Source organism: Homarus americanus, unplaced genomic scaffold (genome assembly GCF_018991925.1).
Source record: "Homarus americanus isolate GMGI-L3 unplaced genomic scaffold, GMGI_Hamer_2.0 scaffold48406, whole genome shotgun sequence".
NCBI classification, from domain to species: domain Eukaryota; kingdom Metazoa; phylum Arthropoda; class Malacostraca; order Decapoda; family Nephropidae; genus Homarus; species Homarus americanus.
The window spans coordinates 6,023,224-6,035,242 of record NW_024753828.1 but is presented as its reverse complement, the minus strand read 5'-3'; the positions used below and the strand labels follow the sequence as shown (position 1 = coordinate 6,035,242).

The 12,019-nt window shown below is 45.4% G+C and overlaps 2 protein-coding genes across 2 annotated transcripts; one reads left to right on the top strand and one right to left on the bottom strand.

Annotated features, from left to right (window-relative positions):
- The first annotated feature begins 6,610 nt into the window (after positions 1-6,610).
- On the top strand, positions 6,611-7,496 carry LOC121855524 (U-scoloptoxin(01)-Cw1a-like). Its single transcript, XM_042350502.1, has 2 exons — positions 6,611-6,731; positions 6,866-7,496. The coding sequence occupies exons 1-2, from the start codon at positions 6,713-6,715 to the stop codon at positions 7,240-7,242; spliced, it is 396 nt and encodes a 131-aa protein (XP_042206436.1). The 5' UTR covers positions 6,611-6,712; the 3' UTR covers positions 7,243-7,496.
- Positions 7,497-10,878: 3,382 nt separating this feature from the next.
- Positions 10,879-11,959, bottom strand: LOC121855561 (U-scoloptoxin(01)-Cw1a-like). The gene is made up of 2 exons (XM_042350560.1): positions 11,859-11,959; positions 10,879-11,622 (listed from the first exon to the last, which is right to left on the bottom strand). Exons 1-2 carry the CDS (start codon positions 11,875-11,877, stop codon positions 11,237-11,239), a joined length of 405 nt encoding a protein of 134 aa, XP_042206494.1. The 5' UTR covers positions 11,878-11,959; the 3' UTR covers positions 10,879-11,236.
- Positions 11,960-12,019: the final 60 nt, after the last annotated feature.

Genomic DNA, 12,019 nt, shown 5'->3' with positions numbered 1-12,019 from the left:
CAATAAAACCCGAGACGTTTATCTCTCTTGATTGTCATTGGTTGATGTTCAGTGTAACAAAAACCAAAACTCTAAAAGAAGAAAGAAAACCATTCATAAATTTCAAAAGTTGTTGTTGTCTAGTAGCTGAGACTCGGCCAACCTGGTGTTGACGTCACTCAGCACATTATATAATTAACCATAATAATCGTGATCGAGAAACACCCGGCAGCTCCCCAACAGCACTGGATAAATGTTAATGCCACAGGTCTCCAACCACTGCTGGGTAAGACAGAGGCTGCAGCTGGCGGAAAGAAACTTACTTAAAGAAAATCCTCCCTTGAGAGTCAAACCCAAGACCTCTCACCTGCGAGACGAACAAGCTACCACATCCAAAGGGATTAGACCCATAGAATCTGAGAATCTAAAGAATGCCTATTCAGCTTGTAATAATTGCCATCTATTACCGGGGTGTCCATGTAGCTGCTGGCTGACATATGCAGCACCCTTGGTGACCTGCAGGCTGAGGGCCACGACCCACCTGTCAGCTACACCTGTGTTGTGGCTCCCACTGGACCTCCAAGATGCAGCCTCTCTCACCTTGAAGACTCTTACTCCAGCCACATTATTCTGCGTCGGTCTTTTTTCTTCAGGTTCCTCCTTTCATCCTATATTATACTTAATTGCTCACCTGTTGCCCTCAGCTCCCACCGCTGTGTGTTTTCTTTACTCCCTGATTTATCACCTTTATTTTTTGTATCGAATTATAATGTTTACCCTTTCCTTAAATTCTCGGTGAGTTTCTTTGTAAGTAGAGACAAGTTTTCATTAGTAAGGAATTCGTGTAATTTCTAGACGCACAAGACCACTCAACCGCACCATAAAAGCATCCCCAAGTGGAGGTACAAGCAGCGCCTGGTACTTGTTCCCTTTCACTTTTCATATAATTCCTTGGGTATGAACGCCAGACGTTCTTACACCCGCCTTCTACCAACACCGGCATCAGCTCTGGATACAATAAATAGTCTCTAATCCCATGAATAGTGAAATACTAACTGAACCTAAATTGGCATCCTGAGTTAACTTCCCTCGGTACTCCACCTTCACTGTCCTTCCCTTAAGCGACAGATTTCCCTCCCACTCTCACCAGACCATTTTTTTTACCGTCTGGGACTCTGCTGCTCCACCAGTTGTATCTAATCAGTAGACGCGGGGGAGAAGGCGTTCCTTGTCCAGCCAGCAATCGACACTTGATGTATCAGGACGCTTAACAAGAGATCCCCACCGTGATGGATGACTCATTTATTATCCTTATCGTCCGTGACTCTCCTCTACGAGTCTTTCCCAATCACCAGGCTTATTGGTGAAGGACCTTCCTATCTCCAATTACCAATCAACTATCGAGTAACCTGGAATGTCCCTTTAGCAGAAGATTCCTTTCCTCCCTCGTAATTCTAAGGGCGTCACCGACCATCCCTGAACTCTTCTTCAGCCGTTTGTGACTCTAGTCTAACAGTTCCTTCCAATCAGCCAGCCAGGGAGTGAGGGGGGCCTCCGTGTGTCTAATCGCAAATCAGCTAATAAGGAGAGCCAGCTGGGCTCCTCTGCCACACCATCGTTTGTCTTTTATCTTGAGGGAGATCTGGGTGCCCCTGACGTAACAGAGCTTTACATACTACAAGGACGCAAGAGATGAGCTACAGTGTACGTAGAGTTATGTTGATGAGCGCCCGTAACTGGACACAGTACAGAAATATTGGCTCCAGAGTCACACGAATTAATTCTGGACATGGCCAGGTGAACTGACCAGCGGTGATGATAACGATGGTGGTGGTGGTATTAATAGTGGTGGTGGGGAGATGATGGTGATGGAGTGGGTACAGTGAGAGGGAAGAGGGTGGAGACTGAACAGAAGGAAACATGGAGAGAGTGAGAGAGAGAGAATGGTGTGTGGTGAAAGAGGGAGAGTAAGAGGAAAGGTAAAGAGTTCGAGGAAGAGGGACAGAGAGAGGAATGCACGGAAGGAGAGATATGTGAGAGAAAGAGAGAGCGAGAGAGAGGCGGAGAGGTAATTCAAGAACTGTAGGGAGGATATTGCAGTGTGCGGTGGTCTGGTCCAGAGTACAGGACGGCTGGCAGGAGACGACGGGGTCTGGCAACACAACTCTCTGTCCTCTCTAGTTCTACTGACGATTCTCCCATCACTCTTTATTAACCCGAGAGAGAGAGAGAGAGAGAGAGAGAGAGAGAGAGCACAGATAAAAAAACACAGAGACCCTTACAATGAAAGGTCACAGAAAAATCCACCTCCCACACCCCACGCCAGCAGACTCACCAATACCTTTGAAGAGGACGAGGTTACGGACTCTCTCTCTCTCTCTCTCTAAAGATGTTGTTGTTTGTAATGATGATGCCATGTACTCTCAAGGCTTTCCAGTGCCATCCTGCCAGGGGCCTCACCCATCCTGAAGGTGAAGAAGAGATGAACCAGTTTTTAGCTTGACTCTGTCCATTTAGTTCTTTAAGAGAGCGCCAAGGTGGGTTAACTAACTTTCGTCTGGCGCATAAAAATTTTATAGATCGCCAGGCGCTGTTAGTTGCTCGTGCTGGTGATACTGAGGCTTTTTATTTAAATGATATGGGGTCAATATATAGTATGGACGGTGTAGGGGGTTGTGAGGGTGGACTCTGTGTGTGTGTGTACATAAATATCCGTTTGCATGTCATCTCTCAGGCGTTCCCGTTGTTACCGTTGCAAGTTCCTGTTTCCAGGGGGTCCCAGAGGAGGGAGGGAGGGAGGATAGCTGAGGATAGGGCGGGCTCTACTCGCGGGTTATCAAGGTCACCTCCGGGAAGAAGCGCTCAAACAACACAGGCCTCAGGCAAAGTGCTGGGGAACGCCAAGCCTCCACCCTTTCCTGTACTGCCCCGTCCACTTAAGCTCCGCACCACCTCCCTCCCTCCCTCCCTCACTTAGTGCTCCCTCCCTCCACGTTCCTCCCGACCACCACTCACCTACTGACGCCATTCATACTTACTCTCTCCATTTCCTTGTCACATTCCTCCCCATTTTTGTCATTTCCTTGTCCCATTCCTCCCTATTCTCCTCTTTCTTTTTCTAATATTTCATTTGTGTCTCATTGTTCACCCATTTTCTACATTCCTATCTTATTTCTCCCCATTATCTCTCTTTCTTGTCACATTCTTTTCCCTTATTTTTTTTAGTTTCTTGTCTCTATGTTCACTACTGTCTCGTGTGTGTGTGTTTGTGTGTGAACTATGAACCCCTGAATTTAGGTACACATTTACGCATCATAAAAGTCCTCTACACACATACACACGAGCACACACACGAGCACACACACACACACACACACACACACACACACACACACACACACACACACACACACACACACACACACACACACACACACACACACACACACACACACACACACACACACACACACACACACACACACACACACACACACACACACACACACGGGTTCCAAAAATAGTAACCAGCCAACTTTGAACACCTGATAGAACCCTTCATAGAACCCCCTGATAGAACCCCCCTTATAGAACCCCCTTATGGAACCCCTTGATAGAACCCCTTGATAGAACCCCCTGATAGAACCCAATAAAATATTACTATGTTACATCTTGGACGTGGTCAAGTACTAGAGGCAGAGGAGAGAGGAGGAGGAGCAGGGTGATGATGATGATGATGATGATGATGATGATGATGATGAGGATGAGGAGGAGGAGGAGGAGGAGGAGGAGGAGGAAGAGGAGAGTATAAGAACGAGGAAAGGAAGAACTGAGGAAATGATGGAGAGGGAGGGAAGAGGGAGAAGCTAGGAGTAGAGGGAGTAGGATGAGGTGAGAATGAGAAAGAAGAGAAGAAGACGAAGAGGAAGAAGAGGAGGAGGAGGAAAAAGAAGAGGAAGAAGAGAAGGAGGAGGAGGACAAAGAAGAGGAAGAGAAGGAGGACAAAAAGGAGGAGGAAACCGTTGAACCACAACCCCTGCCACTTTTGCCTCACCTCCTTTTACTCCCCCTCCCTCTCACCCCTTTCTCCTCCTCTTCCTCCGCCAAACAGGATGTTCAGATTCCAGTCTTCTTCTTCTTCTTCTTCTTATTCTTCTTCTTCTTCTTCTTATCTACCCTACCCAGCACCTGCATTACAAAACAAAATATAACACCAGTTTAAAGTCACCAGAGACTATTATCATTGGCTTGAAGGGCCCCAACAAACACACTCCAGGGGTTGAGGATTCCACCATGCTCCCGGCGTCATTATAGAGAACAAACTGAACAGGAAAGTAAACTTCACTACAACCTTCGACTATTCCAGTTATCGTCTCCTTATCTCCTGCTTCTGAGCTCTTGAATGTTTACACAGCATTCATACTTACTAAACTCACTTATGTTTCCCCTGTCTAGATTGTTTTCTTCCTTGTCTTTCTGATCTACTACACAACGAAGACTCCGGGAGAAAGGGAAACAGAAGAGGTACAAAACAATGCTTTCCCTCATATTACCCTGACCTCATCTGTAAGACTCCTCCACCTGCTACCACCTGAGATCCCTCGTCTGTGAATTGCTGTTCAACACTACAACCCCATCCAGGCCATACGACCACGTACTGACCGCTACAAGAACAGTCTCATCCCAACCATTGTAAAAGTTATCAACAACTCGTAGATAACTTGTGTCTTCATTCTTTGCCAGTCTCACTTTTGTACTCTGGTGAAATTGCTTGTTAAATTATTATTCTCCTATATCATTACATAACACACACACACAGTCACACACACAGTCACACACACACACAGTCACACACACACACAGTCACACACACACACAGTCACACACACAGTCATACACACACACAGTCACACACACAGTCATACACACACACAGTCACGTATAAGCATGCCAAAAAGTATTTCACCACACTCACTTCTACTCTCCTCTTAGGTGTAACTCACAGGAAAAATTAATTAAACCTTAACATCCAGGTAACAACACTAATAACAAAGGGTTCCCCAGCATCCAGAGACTCACCTGGAGAAACTAACTCATGAACAGAACAATTAACTCAAATTAATTATCGCAGTCAGACAATAAGTGTTATTAATCACGCTGTGAAAACTAATTAAGTGGAACGAAGAACGAAGATGGTAATCAAAATATATAATTCACTAGTTAAGTCATTAAGGATTACTATTGGCTAACAGGTAATGAGAGTGGATCAGGTCATTAGTAATTTGGTGGCGTGTGATAGTTGTGTGAGGGAATTCCTTCAGTTACACCTAAGTCAAGTAAACTATCAGGATTTTGTTTTTGCTAGATTATTTTATTGTCTGTTTGTTTATTATTGTTGTTGTATTAGTTGTTGTTGTTGGTGACGTTGTTGTTGTTGTTGGTGGTGGTGATGGTGGTGGTATTATTGTTGTTGTTGTTGTTTTTGTTATTATTGTTGTTGTAGTTGTCGAGGTTCTTGTTTATTTTTATTAATTTATTATTTTTTCTTACTTTTGTTGTTGTTTGCGTGACTTGCCACTAGCGTTTGTAAGCACCGTTCATGAAGACACAATTCCTACATCAGCAAACAATTCAAATGGAAAAACCAGCACACAAAAATATCTATCTTGTTCACATAGTTTAACTCTTCACTGAGTATATCCACCAGTTGAAAAACCTTAATGATTCACTTGATGTAACAATCGGGAACTACCGCCAGCTAATTGGTTATTCAAGTGTGTTTTTGTTTATGTATTCATCATTGGTCATTTTTTGATGTATTATGGAGTTTTACGGAGTGCCGTGGTCGAGAGGTCATGACACTCACTTGCTGCCCTAAAGTTACCCCGTTTGCAACCCTTACACACACACACACACACACACACACATACACATACACACACACATAACAATAATAATAATAATAATAATAATAATAATAATAATAATAATAATAATAATAATAATAATAATAATAATAATAATAAGTAGTAGTGATGGAATCTACGTGAGATATCTTCAACAACCTTCCGAAATATCAACGTCCTGCCTCGAACTCTCTCTTGTCTCTCTGTAGGAGATGTGTGGAGGTAACCAGGATGTTGTCAGGACATGAGGAACGCGTAGGAGGAGAAGAGAAGTTGGGAAGGACAGGGAGGGGTCATAAGGAAGAGGAGAGAGAGTGATCGTGGTAGTGTCTGGGGAAGGCGTGTGGGAGGGAGGTAGGCTGGGAGGGAGTGAGGGAGGGACAGACAGGTGGCCTTGTTGATTTTCTAACATGATTGTCTGACCGACTGACCTACAACACTTGCCTGCAGCCTTATTACGTGTCTTCCCTCGTACAGACATAACACACAACACCTTCAATGTTTCCATCACCTGGATCCTGTTACCATAATGACACGCTAACTAGAATCACAGAAAGGGTTCTTATGGTCATTTAAATTATGTGTTGGATGGACAATGAACAAGCAACTTGGGACACAGGATAGATCTGGCAATGTTGCACTCAGACATGGGAGGTCGAGGGTCTAGTCTCGGGCAGGATAAGTTGGGGCAGAGGGGGAGGGTGAGAGAGCTATATAAACCCCTCATCGCCGCTGGATGACCACACAGTCCATTCTCGTTGCTACAACATAGCACAACTTATCTCCTCTTCCTCCTCCTCCTTCGCCGCCTCCGTCACTACAACACCATGAAGAACCTGGCCTTAGGTGAGTAGGTCTCGTGGTTTCGGGTCTATATAAGTTTTCTTTGTTTATATGGAACGTTTGCTCTGTGTTTTTTTTATCTCTTGTGTTTGTTTGTGTGTGTAATCTATCGAATTCCTGGTGTTCTCTGTCGACAGCACTGGTACTGGTGGGCGTGGCTGCCGCTTTCCCACGCGTTCGTCGCGACTCCACGCCCTTCTTTCTAGATCTGCCGTCCAACGCTTCCCTCATCGTGGGTGACATCCAGACGGGCTTCGATTGCAATGATCTACCTTACGGATACTACGCCGACGAGGCCAACGACTGCGCTATCTTCCACGTGTGTCTCCCCACCCAGAGCTTCGGCGTGGTTGCCGAGAGACACTTCTCCTTCTTCTGTGGGGAGGGCACAGTCTTCGACCAGGCGCAGCTCGTGTGTGCCACCCCCGAGGAGGCGCTTCCTTGCTCCGAATCCACCGCCTTCAGGAATGTCAACGAATACTTCGGCCGAGAGAATGTTAACTTCAACGAGTAGAAGCTAGGAGCACTAAGCCACAACCTACCCAACGGAGGCAAGAATGACGACCTCCTGATGACGACTACGGCAAGAATGACGACCTCCTGATGACGACTACGGCGAGGATGACGACCAGGCACCGAATACCAACTCTGAATTTGACTTGAGCTTTATACTAAACAAACGGAGTAATTTTAAGATACTGTCATCTCGTTCCCCAGTCAGCACACCGTGTACTATTATGTCCATCTTGTAATAAATAAGAAACTGTCCAATGGTCAATAATTACCCCACACACAACACCCACCTCTCTTACCCCACACACAACACCCACCTCTCTTACCCCACACACAACACCCACCTCTCTTACCCCACACACAACACCCACCTCTCTCACACACACTCCCGTCCCAGTCCTCCTCTACATTACCTATATATGTGTATTTATTTATTTATCTATTTTTCATATTCTATTTTACATTTTTTTTAAAGAAGGGACTTTAATGTTTCTTAATGGTACACTATTATTAAAAACAGATACGTGTTTTCTTAAGGACATAAAAAAAAAGAGAATGAATGGAAGAAAATGTTCGTATTTTTTAAGGAGAACTATAATAAATTATGAGTGTGTGTGTGTGTGTGTGCATGTGTATGTTGGTGTTGTGTGTGTGTGTGTGTGTGTGTGTGTGTGTGTGTTCACCTTCACAGTATCACCACGTTCTGTTTGTATCTTTACTTGAAATTTGTCTATTTTTCTGTCCTCTCTCTCTCTCTCTCTCTCTCTCTCTCTCTCTCTCTTTGTATTACTATCTCTTTCTTTATCTAATGGTTAAGACGACATGTTGCCTTGGTAGTTCAGTTATTATATAAACAACAGTCCCCCTTGTTATTATATGACGTCATCTCATAACGAAACTACTTAGCGATGGTTTAACCCTTTGATGACGATGGTTTAACCCTTTGATGACGATGGTTTAAGTACTGCCTTGGGTTAAGCATTTATTTTATAATATTATCCGGTCTTTGTGTAGTTTAACAAGACTTAAAGAATTATTTTGTGTACGTTATTTCCCTGAGTTTTTTGTACAGTATGTATGTATGTATGTATGTATGTATGTGTATGTATGTATGTGTATGTATGTCTTTTGTTGCTTTCTCTTTATATGTTCTATTCCCCATAATCTTTTTTCTCTCCTTTCCTCTCGTGTCGTCCTTCGTCACGTCCCACCCACACCGCACACCTCTCCCACGGCCCCCGTTCATCTTCCTGCCATCAGCATCAACACAAAGAACTTGAACGATCCGCCTGCCAGCCTCCCTCCCCTTGTCCATCACCTGTTCATGTACTTAGGTGAGAGGTTCCCCCTTAACCACCTCCCCTTAACCCCTTCACCTACCCCAACTAAGGGACGTAGGGCAGGAAAAGGGGGTTATTGTCGTAAGGGACTTTAGTGGTGAGTAGAATGGACCAGACCGCTCGGTATGTATGGAGATGTTGATGGTGGGGGTGGGGGATAGTGGGGAAGGGACAATGGGGAGGAGGGGAAGGGGGGGGGGGGATAGGGGGGTAGGGATAGTGGAAGGGACAATGGGAAGGAGGGAAGGGATAATGGGGAGGAGGGGAAGGGGGGTAGGGGGATAGAGGGGTAGGGGATAGTGGGGGGAAGGGGATAATGGGGGAGGAGGGGAAGGGGGTGGTAACAGTGAAGAAAGTATTGTTTGTTTTTTATTATTGTATGAAGCTGGGTGGTCGTAGGGGAACTTTGCTCTTGGGTAGAATGAGTCGTTGTCTGTGGTCGTAGTTGAGAGAGTTTTGTTTTGGTGAGTGGTTATGGTCAGGGAGGAGAGTGTACTTAGGAGGATGTGTTTTAGAGATTAATAAGTCATGTCATTTTCGTTATGTCAAGAGATAAAGATAACATTAAGTTCATGGTTATTTACTGCACGGACTTCGCCTCTTAGTAAAGTCTCTTCCCCGTATCTCAAGTCTCTCTACCATTGAGGCTCATCTCTTGGTCTATAACTCATTCCTCCTGGAGAGTCTTTCCTTGACCTCATGATCCGGGTTGTTTGAGGTCACATCCTAAGCCTCCTGAAAGATGTGACCTCACCCTTTTAAGCTCATTATTGGTAAAGATTTATGACCAACAGAGACTAAAGGGTATAAGGAGCAGGTTATTATGGGCTCAAGGCTGTGTATTAAGGAAGCCTTCATCACACAACACAACACAACACGACACAACACAACACAACACGACACCATTAGTAATACCTGCCACATAATATGGTACAGTATATGTTTATCATCCGTAATACTCTTAATGTACAAAGGTTCGGGACAGATGCTTCAAATACTCTACTGGTGTGTCACGTGAGGTTGACTTCACCTGCCTGACCACCACGAGTGTTTGTGTAGCTGTGGTGGGTCTATCAGTCGACCAGAGGAACAGCTATCACTAAATACCATAAACAAGCCGGAGGAGATGATTATATAACAATTACATGGGTTCCAACTCTCTCATGCACTGTCTCTCTCTGATGCGGGGTTCTAACTGTGTATACAACGAGAATTAGTTACAGTTTTCTTCATAGGTAGGTTAATGAGGCCACAACACCATGAGGGAACGTGTGTGTGTGTGTTTGTGTGTGTATTTTGAGCCCACTCGTTCCTAGTGACGTGTTCACCTCCTCCCATTCCTTCCTCTCACCTCCTCCCGCTCCTTCCTCTCGCCTCCTCCCGGTATACTGTTACTCTATATTTATCATCTATCCTTCGGCGTCTTTCAACCTTACTGAAAGTCACTGGGCGCTGCTCTTCCCATCTTCCCCCAAACCCCGTCTCGACCGTCTCACAGCCCCGTCTCAGAGCCTCGTCTCAGCCCCGTCTGGACCGTCTCATAGCCCCCGTGTTACAGCCCCGTCGCCCCGTCTTAGAGTCTCGTCTAGACTGTCTCAGCCCCGTCTCACAGACCGACTCATAGCTCTGTCTCGGCCCCGTCACCGACTTACCAGGACAGGTATTGCAAGTAAGGTCCGGGATCCTATGGCGACAACACGTTCATATACTCTTTCTATGGTCAGGGTTGCTTAGCACTGTCTTGCCTAACACCCTGTATCACCTTTCGAGGGCATTTGGTGGCTGAGTGACGTCATTTGTCACAAGATTTTGTTAAGTTTAAACTCACCTGTGGCAGATTACTGTAGCAGATTACTGTGGCAGATTACTGTGGCAGATTGCTGAGGCAGAGTACTGTGGCAGAGTACTGTGGCAGAGTACTGTGGCAGAGTACTGTGGCAGAATACTGTGGCAGGAGTGTGTGGCAGAACACAGTGTGGCAGAACACAGTGTGGCAGAACAGTGTGTGGCAGAACACAGTGTGGCAGAACACAGTGTGGCAGAACAGAGAGTTAAGGAAGAAACACCATTTGAATAGATCTTGCTTTTGAGTGAACACAGACAAGATTATACAGTAACTATCCTTGACATGTAAATACGTCTTCTTCCTCGCATTAATTCACTTTCTTATTTACATTGGCATGATCCGGTCTTAACCCCAGCAAGTGATTGACGAACTCTTAATGGCCGAGAATCTTGTCAATTTTTTCTCACTTGGAAGTTGGTTTGGTTCATAGTGTTTAAAAAAGACGCGTTAGTTATGCTCAAGGATTTAATATCAACTTTGAATCTTACATTACGATACATAAATTTTATGAAGGAAAATTTACAGTTATTGAATCATCTGTATTGTCTGTTCCTAACCGAGCTGTGTTACAGATTCATACAGTGTGTGTGTGTGTGTCATAAGTGTAAGGTTGGCAACGAAGAATGTATAATACTGCGATGATCAATGATTTACAACTACAGTCTGACTGGTGAGAGTCCCAAGTCCCTCACTTCAGCTCTTCTCAGAGACATTCACGTAAATGCATGAGACTTGGAGGTCCTCAGACGGCTCTCAGGAGGTCATTGCTAGTGTTCTTCGCCCTCTCCGTCGGAACTGTTGCTGACATTCTACTTCTCCAGGAAACCAATATCTGTGCGGCCAAAGTACTCGTTAGACCTCCTGAAGGAGGAGGACTGGCTACAGGGGCTGGCGTTCTCGGGGGTGGCACACACGAGATGCTCTTGGTCAAAGACGGTGCCCTCGCCACACATGAAGGAGAAGTGGCGGGTCACCACGATGTTGTTGTCGATGTATGGGAGACACACGTGGTAGATGGCGCAGTTGTTGGCTTCGTCGGCGTAGTAACCGTAGGGCAGATTAGCACAGTCGAAACCCGTCTGGATCCCTCCCAGGACCAGTTCAGCGTCGGAAGGAAGTTCGAACAGGAAAGGGAAGGAGTCACGGCGGTGGCGAACACCAGGCAGGGCGGAGGCCAGCCCCACCAGGACGAGTGCTGGGGGACAGTGAGAGAGAGATGAACTCTCTAATAAAATCATTCAGAGAAACTAAATAAACCAACATATTACCATCATACGTTCCCTATATGACCATCCACCCGGTAGCAGTAATATTTCATAACTCTTCATAATCTTCAAGTTGCGAGAGCAATAAGTACTTAAGAACATATAAGTCAATGAAAAAAGAAGCAGTTCACACAAGCGGAAGACCCTGACAGAGTCCGATTCTTACCGACGAGACAATTCTTCATGACGACGACGATGGTGAGAGGTGACGCAGATGGTCTCTGAGGTGCTGAAGGAGGTGAAGTAACGTCCTGCTTCTCACCAGCCGCCTTATAACCTCACCAACTATGGTCTCAAGTTTCTGAAGAAGGGAGAGACGACCTTCAG